The 17,303-nt window shown below is 42.0% G+C and overlaps 1 protein-coding gene across 3 annotated transcripts in view; it reads right to left on the bottom strand.

Annotated features, from left to right (window-relative positions):
• Window positions 1-17,303, bottom strand: part of PLCG2 (phospholipase C gamma 2) — a 66,305-nt gene that overhangs the window by 14,751 nt on the left and 34,251 nt on the right. For all 3 annotated transcript variants that reach the window (XR_013989346.1, XM_081015811.1, XM_081015812.1), the window contains exons 7-23: window positions 16,789-16,872; window positions 16,439-16,482; window positions 15,244-15,316; window positions 13,938-14,039; window positions 12,482-12,600; window positions 12,306-12,391; window positions 11,383-11,503; window positions 10,396-10,564; window positions 8,214-8,318; window positions 7,954-8,043; window positions 6,954-7,132; window positions 6,116-6,316; window positions 4,639-4,758; window positions 3,637-3,817; window positions 2,404-2,472; window positions 1,886-1,995; window positions 1,608-1,704 (exon numbers count right to left, since the gene is read on the bottom strand). Coding sequence is in view for 2 of the 3 variants with exons in the window: in XM_081015811.1 (XP_080871937.1) it covers window positions 1,608-1,704; window positions 1,886-1,995; window positions 2,404-2,472; window positions 3,637-3,817; window positions 4,639-4,758; window positions 6,116-6,316; window positions 6,954-7,132; window positions 7,954-8,043; window positions 8,214-8,318; window positions 10,396-10,564; window positions 11,383-11,503; window positions 12,306-12,391; window positions 12,482-12,600; window positions 13,938-14,039; window positions 15,244-15,316; window positions 16,439-16,482; window positions 16,789-16,872 (1,950 nt within the window). In the remaining variant the exon portion in view is untranslated. The remainder of the gene's footprint in view (window positions 1-1,607; window positions 1,705-1,885; window positions 1,996-2,403; window positions 2,473-3,636; window positions 3,818-4,638; window positions 4,759-6,115; window positions 6,317-6,953; window positions 7,133-7,953; window positions 8,044-8,213; window positions 8,319-10,395; window positions 10,565-11,382; window positions 11,504-12,305; window positions 12,392-12,481; window positions 12,601-13,937; window positions 14,040-15,243; window positions 15,317-16,438; window positions 16,483-16,788; window positions 16,873-17,303) is intronic.

Consider the following 17,303-nt stretch of genomic DNA (forward strand, 5'->3'; position numbering starts at 1 on the left):
GCCTAGGGGGCAGTGCCCAGGCTCACCCTGAACAGATACCATAGGCTCCTGGGAGGCACTGGGACACTGCTGGAACCAGCGGCAGATCATATGCCCACGCTGCCCAGGGCAGGTGTGCTCCTGAGGGGGGCGTGGCGCAGAAAGTGCCCTCCCATCCACAGGATAGCCACTCAGGTGCCCAGAGCAGTGTGTGTGCCCTGCAGCCAGGGGCAGAGTGAGCCGCACATGGGGTCGGAGCAAGCTGCCCCTGGCGGGCATTCGGTGTGCCGCCCGCCAGTGACTCCCAAGCCTCTCCCAAGCTGTCAAAACGAAGGGGGAAGGGGGGAATGCCGCCAGCAAAGCAGCACAGCTTCCCCTTACCCCGATAGCTCGGGGTAGGCTTGGAAGTTGCAGGCGAGCAGCATGCCAAATGACACCCCCCTCAGTGAGGGCATCCGGGGCAGTCCGACCCCCGCTTCCCAAGCAGGGCCGGATTTAGGTCTGATGAGGCCCTCAGCTACTGAAGGTAATGGGGCCCTTTATATGTCCAACTGTCCTTTGTCAACAACAAATTGTCGCAGCTTTTTTGTGTTGAATATATGCTATATGGTAATTTATGGACCTAATAGGTATCTAAAGCCATTTGCACATAACAAAATATGTATTTTATCAAAGTAATTGTTGAACTGAAATACAATTAAGAAGTATATTAATAGTGAAATACAATTAAGGAGTATATTAATAGGGAAATATTTATTAAAATAAAACATACAGTTAGAGCTTATTTGTTTTTTATCTTATATTTTGGGAATGTACATCCAGGGGTTTTTTCCCTCTAAATTTTTTGGGGGCCCCCAAAAGAGTGGTGCCCTAAGCTATAGCTTGTTTAGCTTATACGTAAATCAGGCACTGTTCCTACGCCCCTGGCTGGAACAACTCTTGGGGTGGGACAACTGGCTAAAATGTTTTAAATGGTTCAAATTTTGGTTCCTCTGTTGTTTTTTTGGTCAGGTTGGTGTTGGTTAAACGTTTAGCTGGGGTTGGCAGCTATTTTAATTTGGGTATAACTGTAAACTGTTTATTATTGTTGTTGTTGTTGGTTTCTATTGATTTATTGGTTGGTTTGTTGCTTGTATAGGATTATTTTGTTTTTTAATGTTTGATGTTTTGTTGTGTTTTTATATATGTTGTAGGCCGCCCAGAGAGGCTGGGAAAACCCAGCTAGATGGTTGGGATATAAATTAAAAAATGATTAGTATTATCATTATTATTACTGGCATGTGAGTCGTAAGAAAATAAATATTCCACATGACTGTCACCACTTTAGAAATAGGGAGAAATTGGCACATGCCAAGAATCTCAAAGCTGACAATACGCATTCTTCATACAGAGAAGTCTTAAAGAGCTACTAGGTCCAACATTCTGTTCGTGTGCACATCACAGTGCTATATACAATCCCACCCTCTGTCCACAATGTTGCATCTCTGTACGCATGTGGGACAGCATCCAGAAAGGCAACCTTACACACAGAAGGGTCTGAATGCATTACCATTTTTTTTTTTGGAATAACTGAATGAATTTTGTGAATAGCATAAACTCTAGACTATAGATAACAAGTATCTTCCTACCTGATTCTCAAGATCTTCCGTGTTATCAGAGGACATGTCTTCCACATAATTGGCTGGGAAGTAGTGCTGAACTTTGTACCCATAATCGCCTTTCCACCTGAGAGAGAAACATGTTCTAATCAAATTTGAGACACTATATCCAAATGAAGTATTATAGAGAGGTTCACATTTTTTTAAAAATGCTCAAAGCCACGTAGTGAAATCTATGGTTGAGACACAGCTTGGTCTACAGAAAACATCACCAACTCGTACCAAAAATATAAAAGCTGCCTTCTTACCAGCCACCAACTTCTTTTGAGACATTATGAATTAAAGCCCCTCGGCAAAAAGTCAGCTCATCGTCTCTTTTCGCTTGGTAGTCGTACAAGGCTTTAACAGTTCTCTGTGGCTTCAAGAGAAACAAATGGAAAGGAGCTTTAGGTCAAAGTGAATTTGGGGGAACAACCACAAACACTGGAATACAATCCAGAAACAATGGTTAGGTCAGCCTTTGCCCTCCAGACATTTTGCTGGCAGGTGCTGATCGGAGCTGTAGTCCATAGGTTTGCCAAATGCTAAGTTAGACTATAGTCAATTAGTCAGTCAGTCACTCATATTCTCTCTCTCTCTCTTTCTCTCTCTCTCTCTCTCTCTCTCTCTCTCACACACACACACACACATATTTTCCCACCCTCCAAATACACCTTTACCTACAATCAGTTCTTTCAATTCTCTAAACAGGAAATTAAGATAAAGGATCTGTCAGCTATTCTTTTCTTTCAGATCAAGAATAAGTTTGAGCAAAACTTTAACATACCACAGAAGGTGTTATTTCACCAGGTTCCACATATGCCTTCACTTCATATAATGAGCTAGGATCTTTCTCCTAAGATTGAAAAAGAAAAGTAAGTAAATTGCACAGCTAGAAAAAAGTAACTCAAAGCTTTTAAGTTAATGTGCTAACATAAGACATTATACTGTCCAAATATACTTGTAGCAACTGAGCAGAGTTTTTTGTTTTCCCCACCCTATCAGAGCTTTGGGGATTTCAAAAAAAGTGTCAGTAGGATTTTGGCAAAGGTTTCTGCCTGGTTTTTCATATTAAAACTAGAAATTGATGCTTTCATAGTGATTTACAACATGTTTGTTGTGCAACCCAGTCAGATGGGCAGCATATACAGTAAATAATAACATTATTTTTTCTTATTATTAGCAGTATTTTTTTTTAAGACCGGGGGGGGGGGGGATTACTATTATTTTATCATTAAACTCATTGGTAAAAAGAATTTAAATTATGTGCCTCTGCTTTCTGCACAGAAAAGAATAAATTTTCTCACACATGGATTCCTGTGTGGGATAAGGACTTAGGACAAAAATGCTGGCTGAGGCAATGGAAGTTATAGTCCAAAATCTGGAGAGATTGATTTAATATATTCATCTTCCATTCCAAAACAAAAACTGTAGCCTGTAGGTAGACATTTGGAATCATTGACTTGCAATTGGCCAGACACACTGGTCAAAAGAGAGAACTACTAGCTAACTAGGCCTTCTTGCATGTTATTAGGGTAGACAGGACTAAAAGCTACAGCAAAATATTTAGGGCATACACCAGCATAAAACGTTATGATCTCTTAATCAGAATGCGAAGCTGGTTTCAAATCCCAGGTAGGCGAAATCCCTGGTTTTCTATTTATTAATTTTAAGGAATTCCTACTTCACCCCCTTGGATCCCATTATCCATAGCTAAAAAGCAATGATCTTCCCAGAGCATTAAATATTGGTCTGGAGAACATTCTGAAGGTACCTGAAGGCACGTTCCAGTGCTGAAGCCCAATTGGTTCTGCTTTATATGCTGCCTGGGATGGGCAAGGGGCCGAGGTACCATGGATAATACTGAAAATCCCAAAATGCTCAGCAGGCTAAAGCTGCCTTTAGGATGACCTCTTGTGGGTGGAGGGAGAAATATTCTCGTACCACAATAAATCCCTGAAAGCCACCCAGCATTCTATGCAAAGCCCTGGCGCTTTGGTTAAAAAGGTAAAATGCTTGCCGTGCTGTAGCGCTCCAGCAGCTCCTCCGTCACAGGATAGCGCAATTTCATTTTCCTATACAACGGGTGCTTCTCATAGTAGTTCACCAGTTCCACTAAACTCTCAAAATAAGCAGATGTTCCCATGACAAAGAGGCGGCCTTCTCGTTTGATTCGGCAGTGCTTCACTTTCCCCTCAGCTCTGTGGGATTAAACAGTGAAGAGCAAGCTTTAGAAAATGCCAAAACAACAACAACAGCCATATCATATTATCAGTCCTTAAGCTTTGAAGTGGCATTTTCATTTTCCTCCTATTTAGGTAAGCTCTTGCAGGAGTGATTTGGCTATCTAGAGACAGATTGGGGGGCGGGGGGAGATCCTTGAATTTCCTGGTTCAGAAATGCACATCTCAGGGGCTTGCAGTACTTGCCTTGTACATAAGGTAAGCATTACAAGCTCCAAAATTCTTGCATTTAATCCACTCCTTCCCCATTCCCACCTAGTCAGCCCCTACACCACCCACCCCCACCCATCTTCCAACCCCCTACTTTCCCATTATGGCCATAGGGTCTTAATTTGTGCCGCTGGGGCAGCCACCATGCAGAGTAGCAGCTCTTAGCTAGGTCTTTCCTGCACTGTAGTACCAGCACAGATAGTGAACAGAGTGGAGAACAGCCACCCATTAGTCCAGCTGAACCAGGTAACCTGGCCTTATCTCTGTTGCTTCAGGCTTGATTCCTCTCTCCAAGTTTCTTATCTGATGGAGTTTCTGCCCCAGAGTTTCCTGTGTCTTGCATCTCTTTGCTTTCCTCGGGCCTCTGCTTTATGGAATGTAGCCATCTACCTGCTTTGTCCATTTACGTGCTTCTGGCCCCTCAGATACCCATTCACTGTTACACACCTTAGCTTGTGTCAGACCTGGACTACATACTCCCCTCTGGTCCTTGCAACAAATAGCTTTGAGGTCCAACCTGCAGATCATGCATGTCAGGTCAGGTCATAATTACGAAGTTTGTGTCTCACCTGAAAGTCATGGCATAGGAATTGGGTTCGTCCCTCTTCCTTATCAAAAAGGCTCCATCTCTAGGAATTCGCATCAGCATATCCTCTGCTTCTCCTCTGCTCAGGTTACTGTAGTACCAACTACAAAAACAGGAAGAGAGGTGCGTTCAGAGCTTGACATATTCCCATTAACTCAATGATAAAATTGGGTCATTAAGATAAAAGCTATTAAATCAGTGATAAAATTGTGATTTCAGGCATCAGATGCTCAGTGATGTATAGACTTTGTCCCTATTATAAAAGAAATAAATAGCAAGTTACTGCTAAATGCTGACAGCATTTGTTTCTGTCACTTTCACACTGCATAAGAAGCCCAAATGAGACAATTTGGAGTCTGGAAAAGAACATGCATGTGGATGCAGGAAGCAGAAGGTCATCCTAATAACTAATAGAGCAATAATAACATACAGTCAGTTTTTATTGACGGACAACAGCAGTGCATTTCTTTTGGGGGCAGGGAGAACGATCTTACCATCGCTATCAATCCTGTACCCCAATTTTATAAGTAAAAATAGATATAAGACAACATCTTGTGGTAGTTCCTCCTTGGTTTGCACCTGAACGCAGCGGGGGTGGGGAACTGCATCCAGTCGACAGGTCCGTGAGCCAACTTCAACAGGTGGGCAGAGCCACCCACTCGTAATTTACCCGACATCATTATGATGCCAGGAAACAACTTCAAAGGGGCTCACTGTAACTGCCCATTACCAGGCATGGTTTGGATTTAAACCGCACCTTTAGAGCACAGAGGTGCTTGGGCAGGGTGAGTTTAATTCTCCTCCCAACTGCCATTGATTACATTGCAGGTGCTAATTCAAAGTGCATTTCAGTTGGGTTCTGTGAGGAAGAAAGCTCTTGGCAGGCATGAGTATCCACATATCTGGCAGGCTGGCCTAGTTACTCCAGAATAAGCCAACACATACCAACACTTGCAAAAGGAAATCAATGTTTAACACTGGAACACAGACTGTAACCAGCTGTACCAATGTAATAAAAGCAAACACGAAATGAGCAGGATATCCTGTGATACAAATGGTCTAGATGTGCTCCTTGAATGGCAGTTTCCAAACACCATTCCAGCTCATAGCAAAACAATAAGAATTATAAAAAAACACTTGGGTGTCATTTAAAAGCAGAAAGAGAAGAGAAGGGACTCAGCAAGAGCATCCCACATAACTAAAATCTCCTCAGCCTGCCTTGGTCTGCTATCTGGGAGCTCTTGATTTTCCAGCAGGCTTAATATTCTCCCTTTCCGGACTGTTCAAGTCAAAGCACATATTCAGTGCAAAACTGCTAAACCGTTGTTGCTTAAGCCAGTTTTTTGCTTTTGTTTTAAATCAAATTCCCCATAATCCACAGTAACTGTGACAAGCAGTAAGCTTCAGCATTAAAAATAGCATTTCACTCCCCCCTACAATTTTGTTTTGGCCATACGTACTTCTTAGATTCATGAGGGTTGGGGTTAGGCACAGCATCAGTCAAACGTAGTTCGAATTCGGCACACCGCAAGTGTGCTTCTCTGTAATGCTGAACTAGATCACAGACACTATCAAAGGTGAGGTTGTCTGTCAGGAAATATTTTACGGTATCTCCATCAATTGAGGAACGGATATGACAGTGCTGGACTCTACCTGATCTCCTGGGAAACATGGACAAGAAAGAACCAGTTAGTTTTCTAAAGCCAACACATCCATACGCTTGCCTCTAGTTTCTTGCTATTTATTCAGCTTGTGAACCAAGAGGAGTGGGAAGGAAGATTGAGGGGAAATAGGGACTGATCAAATATTCAGACTAAGAATTTATGGCATGTAAATCATAGCGTGCCAGAAACTGACATTATGGTGCACAGATTTTGGCACTGGAAACAGGAAATGTTAGTCAAAAGCACGAAGTCCATTTGCTCAGTATGTTTACCTGTAGAGTTCAGCAAATCAATTAGCTCATGTGAAAATGTAACATTACATAAATATAACAGATGTGTAAACCAGGATTCATCACTAGGTTTGAAGGAGAAAAATGAGGGGGGCTTGGAGGCACAGTCCTACTGCCCATCAGCTGGTGGGACAGGAGCACACCTTCAGATGCCCGCCTCCTTGTTGCACCTTAAAACCTCAGAAGTTTGAAGGGATAATTATGAAAGCCTTCCTCTCTCCTTTGCTTGAGTGAGTGTCCTCCTATAAGTATATCTCAAAATGCTATTCCTGTAGAAAAACCAGGAAAATGGCAAACTGCAAAAGCATTAAGAAGAAGTCAAAAGGAAAGAAATTATCTGTTACCAGAATGACAGTGTGTAGTCATTAGGGAAAGCTTCGCTCTCCCTCACTAAGAATGTTCCATCCTTGCCACCCATTTCAGCACAATATTCCTGGAGCAGCTTCTCGGCAGTGTTTCTCCCCTCTTTCATTTTTCCATGGAACCATTTCTCACCATAGTGCAGTTCAGCACACTTCACTTCCTACAGTATAAAAGGGGATAATTTCCATTTGTTAAGATTCAATTTGCCATTCCTCTATAAAGCTAACACTGAGCTCGACTCTTGTAGGGTTCATCAGAAAGCATAAAGTTTTATCTGAAGAAGCAGTGCTCCAAACTGAGAAAGGGGGGGGGGTGCGCTTGGAAAAGCACTTGCCAAGAGAAAGGAAGGGGTGCCATTTGGCTGCACATGTTGCTGATGATCACCTCTTTTACTGTAGGAGGTGCAGCAGTCCCTTTAAGGGAGACAATCTACACCATGGGATAATATAAAGAATTTGATCCTCACTCTCTTGTAAAGTGTGGACTCATAAAGTTTTTTTTAATGCATCCAGTAAAGTGAAGTGGCTAAGAAGCTGGAGAATGAAGCATGTGTCTGGTTCACCATTGCCATAAGCTTCCTAGGCAGCCCAAGTGTCTGTTTAAAACAAAAACTAATTTAGCAAGCATGCTGACCTCTATACTTAAATCTCTTAACCCTGATCAAGCAGTAAGAGTCAAAGGCTACTTTTATACTTCAAAGAAGAAAAAAGAACCACGGGTAAACATTATCTCTTAGGTTTATTTTGTAAGTGACACAACAGGTCATATAGTTTATTACTGAGCTTCACCCAGAGATTGCGAGGTTCCTGGAATTTTGCTACTCCATCCTGTATGCCACATATGAGTGATGTCATATTCCTACGTTATGCTCTCTAAAACCTGAGCACAGCAATGAAATGCAGTTCTCAAATTATGAATACTTATGACTCTACTATGCCTTTAACATCACAGAAAACAGAAACAAATGTACGGTTTTAATACCTTTGATGGTTCTTCTTCAGTATTCTGCTCTATATCATCACTGAATGAGAGCTTTTCATTCGCTACAGCACAATAATGGCGAGTCCATTTCTAGAACGCAAAATAACTGTTATAAGACTACTGTACAAAAGCACTGTAAGATTACAGCAATATGCAAACAGCATTCTTTTCCCTCTTCAAGTACAACTCTGTAGGATTTATTTCAGCCACCTGTGAAATTCTGTGCCATAAAATAGAAACAAAACAAAACAATTGTTTACCTGGTCTATGGTGTCCCACATGTAGAGCTCTCCTTGTTGCTTTTTTTCCTCTTTCTTGTCTTCCGTGTTCACATCTACGTCACCTTTTGGCCCCAATTTTTTATGCTAATAAAAAATGAACAGAGCAGCTATGAAAAAGGAAGACGTTGAGGGATTTCTCTGGCATCTCTTAGCTGGGCTTTCTTTCTGCTTTGACAACCTAAGAGTGCATCCTGCGTGAGGGGGCTACAAATATCTGATGTAAACTTCTGTACCAACTTGGATGCACTGCTGTTTTCTCTTTGTTTATCACTGCAAATCGTCAGCCTGTGGTCAGAGATCACTCTGCATACACAGAACAGACCTGTAAAGTTTAGTAGATGAACCAGTCTTAAAACTGATTCATAACTTCTGAATATATTTTTTTAAGCCACCAACTACTCAGGCAGCAACGTGGAGGTGGGAGGGGTTAATGAAATGTATACAATTTGGGGGCTTTCCCTCCTTGCACACAAATTCATTTGTCGCATCAAGTCCTCTGCCTAAAAGCAGATACGCAGTTTCTCCAGGTTACTTTGTTTGCCACGATGGGGAATGCTGTAGGCTGAGTGTGCAAATCATGCTTCGTTTATAAAACACCTCCCTTTTTAAAGGAAAGCAGCTCAAGCCTAAAGCGTGCAAATTCAAAAAGCTGAACTTCCTCCGTGGCTTTCATTGAAACACATTGCATTTCCAGGATTTGTTAAGGAGCAATGCATTCCTGTCAACATGTACACTGGCTGTTTTGGTTGGAAACATTTCTCACAGATGTATTGTTTCATATTATTAGATGTACAAAATGAGAGGAGTCCCCCACCCTCTTAACAAATGCTTGCTCTCGTCCTGGGGAAAAAACTACCTTCTGACTTCGTGATTGTCAGGGCTGCCTCAGGTCTCAGCTCACAAAAGACCAACGCCAATTTCTTCTTATATACAAAAGTGTTTATTGGAGTTCATTGTTTGCTTCACATCCGAGGCGCGCAGCCCCACGTCTGTTACGCTTAGACCGTTGAAGTCCCCTCTGAGTCAGTCCCTCCCCTGCACCAGTTTAAGAGGCTTGCGCTGCTCCACCTCTTCCTCTCTTTCCTTTTCCGCAGGGTCTTCCTGCCCACTGGGGTTTCGCCCCTCCTGGATTCCCCTGACACGGAATCCCCAGATTGCTCTTCCCCCCTCCTGCGGGCTTTGGGACCTGGCCCCTCCTCCGGGCTCCCTGTACTTCCGCGCGCCTCCACATTTGAACTTGGCGCGCGCGCCCAACCTCTAACCTTCCTTTTGACAGCTACACTACTCCCTTCACTACTCCCCTCCCCTTCCGGGAGGGTGGCTTGCTCCGACCTCCCTCCCTTCTTTGCTGCCGGAGCTGCTTCCCCTGATACACTGGAACCTCCACCCCCTTCGCTGCACTCTGGTGGGGAGGCTGGTCCTGACGCCCAGCTGCCACTTTGGGATCCCCCGCTGGCCCCCTGCTCCTGACACGTTCCCCTTGGGGCTCCCCTGGCCTTGACCACCGGCGCCCCCTTCTGGGAATCCTCTGATTCGCTGGAAAGACTCATGGAATCTCTTGAGTCATTGTCATCCTCTTCCTCGCTGTCCTGGGATTCATCCCCATCGCTCTCCATCTCCTGCCTACCCTGTGCCTCTGTCCCTGAACCCCTGACAGTGATGTTTCCCTTTGTCCAGTGCCTCTCATGTGCTAAGCAAACAGCACTTCAAATGAATATTTATACGCTTAAAAGTAGTTGCAGCTGTTTCAATACAGATGTGCAGGATGCTTCAATCTTAGTTAGCTGCTACCAGTCCACACAGCTGGTGGAGAACCAGAATAGACAGTGCATCCTAATCAGCTAGTCCAGGCTTCCTCAACCTCGGCCCTCCAGATGTTTCGAGACTACAAATTCCACCATCCCTGACCACTGGTCCTGCTAGCTAGGGATCATAGGAGTTGTAGGCCAAAAACATCTGGAGGGCTGAGGTTGAGGAAGCGTGAGCTAGCCTCTCATACTAGGGTTGGAAAATACAAGGCTTTCTCCAGAAAACTTTATGTATTTTTGATTGTGTGCTTCAGTGCCAGGTGCAAAGTGCAAGCTGCTGCTATCTTCCGTCGGAGGACAGGAGGGAGACACCAGCATCCCCCAACACATTTTCTTCAGCAGATGCAACTTGCCTTAATGATGAACCTCTCTTTCAGCTGAGTTGGTGATGGCAGCTGATCAGCACTAGCTTCAATGGGCTTTGTTAAAAGCTGATCCCCAAGTACTTCCTTAAACACTTTGGCAATGTAACGCTGCTGCTCCACATTGCAATGCTCCTCAATTGACAAAATCACTGGGTACCTTGGGCAAAAGAAACAAAGGCAAGGGGAAGAAGTCAATTTCAGGTTAGAGCTCTATCTAATCAGACCATGAGCCCATCTAACCTAGCATCCTTCCTCCTCTAGTGGCCAGCCACATGCCTCTGGGAAATTCATAAACAGGGCACAGAGGCACTGAAGCTTCTGAATACCCAGCAACTGCTGATCAGTGGCAAGCCAATTCTGGACATTGAGTTTCCATATAGCAATCTCAGAAGCCACTGATACCGTCTTATCCCCTTTTAAAGCCATCTAAGCTGGTTGCTCTTATATTATTTATATATTACTGCTACTACTATTTAAATCTGTTTTTCTTTCCTTCCCTTAGTCATTGTTTTACCAAACTGAAAAACCACAAGCACTTTAGTCTTTCCTTCTAAGGGGAGGTCTAGGTATGTATGGATGTGGAAGTAAAGACTTTCAAATGACCTACCCAGCTTTTCCCTAATCAAGCTAATATACATGCATCTCAGTACGACCCAGGCTGAGCAAAGCCAACACACTGTCAATTCATCACTCTCCTTTCCACCCACCTAGCGCCTGTCCCCAATACTGGACCAATACATTAAAAGGTTCTAGTAAAAGGTTCTGTGTTATATCAGCTGTACCAGGGGCTTGGACCCAGATGTCCCTTTGGTTCCCTTTCAGCTCTGCAATTCTACGATTCTATCCATATTAAAATGACCTCAAACAGCCATAATATCATAATGGCGGATTTTAAAGAAATATCACCTAGAATGTCATAATTTAATCTTTTATTCTTAGGAAATATTTCCATTTAAAAAAGTAATGGAAACCTACTCGGATGTGACAAATGCATGTTCCTTGATGGCTTGCACAACGTCATCAAATTTTATCTTTGTTGTCCTTGTCCATCCATGATAAATGATAGGCTTCCCATCAGGACCATCCCAGCAATCCACTAGTGTAGGCAATGAAGGAAACATAAAAAGTGCAATGTTCAACTGACAACATTCTGTTTCCAGAGCTTTGGAGTGCTTGATCCCATTGACAGAGAAAAATGTAGCCATGCTTAAGGTAAGGTTACCGGACGTCCCCGTTTCCCAGGGACAGTCCCTGGATTTACAAATCAGTCCCCAGACAAAATACTCTGAAGTTGAAAAAAATCTGGTAACCTTAGCTTAAGGGCCACAAAGCTTAAAGACAACTCAGCAATTCAGACAACAAGGAAGAAGAATGCAAAGTACCTAAGAGGGAAATGATGTCTGCTTCTCTACTGCTGCTGCTGCTGCTGCTGCTGCTGCTGCTGCTGCTGCTGCTATGAACTAGAGAAATATTTTGCAAGAGAAAGTGCCTGTGGAACTCTGATTTGAAAAGGGAGAAAAAGGCAGATGCAGAGACTGGAAGCTCCAGACCAACTTCTGCAGCTGCCTTTGTGCTTCCTTGGCATTTTCTTTATTTGATCCCCAACTTTTATGTGGTTTCTTATTGGCCAACATGAGGATCACTGCAGCAGTTTCTCTGGTACCTTAAACTTAAAAAGTGACACAATGTCTGATATGAACACTGAAGCCCCTAATTACTTTAACTAAGGTGACAGGAAAAGATGAGGAGACGCCAAACTAAAATGTAGAGGTACAAAGCTAGAATGTAATGGGGTTCCACAAGATCCTCTTGTAATTGTCCCTTTCTCCTAATAACAGGTACAGTTCAAATTCCTACATCTGGAATTCTGGGGGAAGTATGGAAAACAGGTTACTCACATTCAATACATCGGCACCCCATTCGGAGACATCTTATGTAAGCTTCTGGAGAAGATTCACTACGAAGCTGGTCTCCTGTGAGATACCTAGGTCATAAAGGATTGTGTTAAAAGGAACTGCACATTCACCATTTTATGAAGGATGATGAATAGATATATATATATTTAGTAACTTACGTATTATGTGAAGAAGATATCCAGTAGTGGGACAAAGGGTTATTCATGTCCTGAGGATCTATTGAGTCGTATTTGTCATCCCATATGCTGTTTTCTTTTGAAAAAAGGTAAGTAAGGAACTAAGGCAAACAAAGAGAGAGGGAAATATAAGTGGGTTTCAATTTTTAAAAAGGACAAAACCAAATGACTGATCTCCCCAACTAGAATCATAGCACAATGTGAAACAGAAAATAAATCAAAACAATTAGTTTTCAACTAGTTGGTTAGGACCCGCAACCTAAGACGGATCACAGCCGTGGCATCCGCACCATTTTCCTGCTTTGGTTATGGGATTTGCTGTTGTTGAAGAAGAAGAGGAGAGAGAGGGTGATCAGCGGTCAAAAAGGACATGCCTCTTGTATGGATCAGTATTTGAAATTGTGTTCCTAAGAGAGACTTGCCTGGTGCCACTCTTGTTGCCTTATCAATGCCAGGCAAAGACTTCTTATTGGCCAGGTTTTTTTTTAGATGTTTTGATATTGTTTTATCTTACTGGCATGGGATCAGTTACTTTATTGTTTTAATCAAGTTATTACTTCCAATTTGTTATGTTTTTGATTATTTTAATTGTTAAGAGACTCTGGAAACAGTATTAGAGTTAAAGAGTACAAATTAAACTATTGAATTCACTGCCACAAGCTGTGATGATGGAAACCAACTCACTGAACCACATCCATTGCCCTACTGGCTTGTGAAGGACAGGGTAGAAAATGGAGGCTTCCAACCCTTTTTGTTGTTGCTGCTGTTAGACCAGCTCCAGGATGCTTTGGATCCAGTGAAACTAAATTGGCCTCTGGTCTGACCCTGCTACAAAACACCACATTATGGAGCTGTCCTCTAGCTACCGCTGGTGGGAGAACCCCAACCAGTAGAGCCCTCCAAGCCAGCAGAACTCCTCTCCAGCAGCATAGCTGCGATAATGCCATCTCCTAATCACGATTCCCAGGCATCAACATGGGAGGGGGTGTGTAGGATTGGGCTCTTAGGTAAATTTGAAAATAGGATTATACACACTCCAAGTCTAAACAAAATATAAAAAATTCTTCTAGTAGCACCTTTAGAGACCAACTAGGTTTGTTATTGGTATGAGCTTCTTCAGATACATGCACACTTCTTCAGATACATGCACACAAAAGCTCATACCAATAACAAACTTAAGTCGGTCTCTAAGGTGCTACTGGAAGAATTTTTTTTATTTTGTTTGGACTACAGCAGACCAAGACGGCTACCTACCTGTAACTCCAAGTCTATTAAGGGCTACTACCTCCTGGTTGCAAGACGGTGCTTGCCTGCACATGCCCTACTGATCGCCTTCCCAGAGGCATCTGGTTAATCATTTGGGGAAATAGGATACTGAATTAGACAGGGCTCCTTTTTTGCTTATGTAGAAATGTTGCAAATAAAATAAATAACTTACCTCATCAACATACAGAAAGGGTTCATCTGTTTCTCTCATAGTGTCATCTACAAATTTAGACATCCGTTCTCTTACTTTACTAAGATCCTGTGCCCAAGATTCCTGAAAATTCAAGAGTATACACGTGTACTTTAAATACATCTCCATCGTTGATTCAAGTAATTAAATTAATGTGTGTGTTTCTTTTCGGGTCACCACCATAGAAATGAGCTGGCATTAGATAGGTTTTGTCTACAGTTGCAGGGGACTGAAAGCTCTTACAGCTGCTGATGGGAAACCTCAAACAGGGAGGGGGATCCTGTGCAGAACCAGAAGATGCTGGACTATAAATTCCACCATTGATCATTCCCCATGGTAGCTGGGGTGGATGGGAGATGGAGTCCAACAGTATCTGGACAGCCACAGGTTCCCCATCCTTTACCTAAAGCAAATAAAATCAGCATAATTCAAAAATACACATTACATGTCTGGATAGCCTTGCTGAAACAAAACAGCTTTTAGCAAGCATTTTTTTAAAAGCACAATGAGGGTGTCTGCCTAATGTTAATAGGTAGAGAGCCTATTCAAGAGCATATATGCTGCCACACTGAAAGCTCAACTCCTCCCAGTTGTGGAGCAATGTTGTATGGCTTATTTAAGCGAGGTGATTGGCTGCAGTAATGTCTTCCATGTTATCCAAACACATGGCCATGTGAACCCATTAGTTTGGGTTCCATCCTCTGGAGCAACAGAAAACAAATCTGCTCCATCATCTAGCCTTCAAATATTTGATGAAGGCTATCAGATATTAGCACCACCTTATATTTTCTACATAATACCATACAAAACAGCAACAAATTATCTGATTCTGTAAATTCATAGCTACTTCTATGTGCAAATTTGAGGCATCATCAGGTGAGATCAAGTGAGCCCCTGACACAAGTTACATTCATGTGTGACCCTGATTTCTGCTCATTCCTGTCTGTGGCCTCCAAAGCCACATCTTACAGCATTCTAGAGGGTCTCCCTGAATGAAGAAGATAGAAATGCCTGTTAAGCATAGGAACACAAGAAGCTGCTTTATAATGAGTCAGACCATTGATTTACCCAGCTCTGTAAAAATGTCCATATTGACTGGCAGCAGTTCTCAGGGGTTTCAGAAAGAGTATATTCTCAGCCCTATCTGGAGATGAAAGGGATTAAATCTGTATACAGAACAGATGCTCTACCAGTGCCCTGCAGTCTTTTCCGTCAAGCCACGCTGTACATTACACTCATGCATATTTTCTTTTCATTTTGCTGATTACAATTTTTGGAATCATCTCACCTGCTGTTCATGTAGCAAAAATCTCTGAAAGTCGTGCAAGTGCACTGCTGAAGCATCTGGGCGATCTGTGTTTCTGCAACAGAAAGGAAAAGGAAAAGAACAATTATAAAAAAGAACATCAGCAAAACAACACAACCAAAATATGAGACCATGCCATAGCATGTCTTTATTCAACAATATTAATTTAGATATATACTAGTATTATAAAAACCGGTTAAAGCACTGAATACTAGCTACCTCTACCTGAACCTACTGTACCTACATGATCTTAACATACAGGATGCAGAACTCAAAAAAGCAGTCTCCATGAAAACTAACAAACTGGGCTCTGTAGCAACATATGCAAATATGAACTAAGAATTGTTTATCTAATTAAGAAACTGAAAAAGAGTAGTTATGTTATTCTTGAAGCACACAACAATGGCACAGAGTACTGTGGTACGCTGATTAATGAGTCTAATCTTGATTAGATTAGGAAATCTCATTTATACACGAACTACTTCATCTACAAAATACAACTGTAGTCATTGGCTTCGTAGAGGCACAGTATTTCTCAGTCTGTTAACTAAGAGTAAGAGATTGAAAGTAATCTGGAATTTCCCACTCCCTCCCTCCCCCCCTTCCCTTTTTTTGGTATTCATTATGGCGTGGTACTCAAACATCTGTACCAAAGTTAATGTTAATCATGGTTCCCTTTAGTGAGATATTACTAACAGCTTCTATGTACTGTTCTTATGGGCATTTACTAATCCTTAACAAAAACATCCTCAGGTCATTTACAAAAGACTGTCAAATGAAAACAAAATGTCAAACTTCACACAGGAGTTATTTTTCATTTGCAGACTGGTGATGAAATTATTGTTACAGTTTATGAGTGATATAGTAAACCCACCCACCCACTCATAATCGTAGCTCGCTGCTTAATATATTATGAAAAACAATCACTTCTTGGTAGTGGTGCCCTCCCTGTGGAATACCTTGCCTTCAGATGTCAAGGAGATAAAGAACTACATAACTTTTAGAAGGCATCTGAAGGCAGCCCTGAATCGGGAAGTTTTTAGTGTTGGGTGGGGTATAAATAATAAAATTATTATCATTATCTTTCTCTTTATCATTATCATCACATCCCAACAAGCTTCATCTCCAATAACTTAAAGCACAAATGTGGACAAAGCGGCATGACAAGACATCTCACCCTAGAAGAAACATAGTGGAATCCTTCTTGAACTCATCAAGAATCTGGGGAAGGAAACAATGACAAACAAAGCATGTAAACTTGCTCATTTAAGTAAAAGTTTCTTCATTCAGGTACTTCCTAATTCTGCAAAACACATTCACCCTTCCCTATTCTCTCAAGATAGTACAGATTTTCTCCTCTTAAAGAGACAACTACGCTTCTCAATCTTCAAAACTGAAAGAAAGGAACTAACACAACATGCTTATATGTGATGGGGCAGGGAAGGCCTGCATTCTAGGAAAGTATTGTATTCAAGTTACAACACAGCATGATAACTAAGGGGAAGTAATGTGGGATAAGAGCTTTACCAATTTCTGTTGCTCAAACATTATTTTCTTGTAGAACAGATGAAATTGCTCAAAGCTAAGTTCTTCTTTAACAGCTTTTATTTCCTGTAAGGGGGAAGGGGAACAAGCAATGACACAGAGTTTAGTTTTCTCCAAAGGCTGTATCCATATAAAACACAAACCTCAAAATGTTATAAATGAATTCAACTGTTTTAATTTTGTAGATTAGGAACCAAGAGAAATGTAATTGTATGCAATGTATAACAATTTAAACAGAGAAAGCATGTCATACTGGATTCTCTGGTCTTTTCAAGCTCTTTTTCTATAAAACTTTGACCTTTCCCCCTGCCTAATAAAAAGAAAAGCTGCAGTCTGAAAATCATTGGCGTTGATCTTAGTAAATGTTCCACAATCTGAATATGGAAAGATAAAGGAGGAACCACTGGGTCAGGGTGCTTATCTTTAAGAGCACCATTTACACCAGGCCAGATGTCAATGGACTACAGGTTCTATCATTCCTGACTTTGCTGGCTGAG

This window comes from Podarcis pityusensis, assembly GCF_964106645.2.
Source record: "Podarcis pityusensis genome assembly, chromosome: 8".
Taxonomy (NCBI): domain Eukaryota; kingdom Metazoa; phylum Chordata; class Lepidosauria; order Squamata; family Lacertidae; genus Podarcis; species Podarcis pityusensis.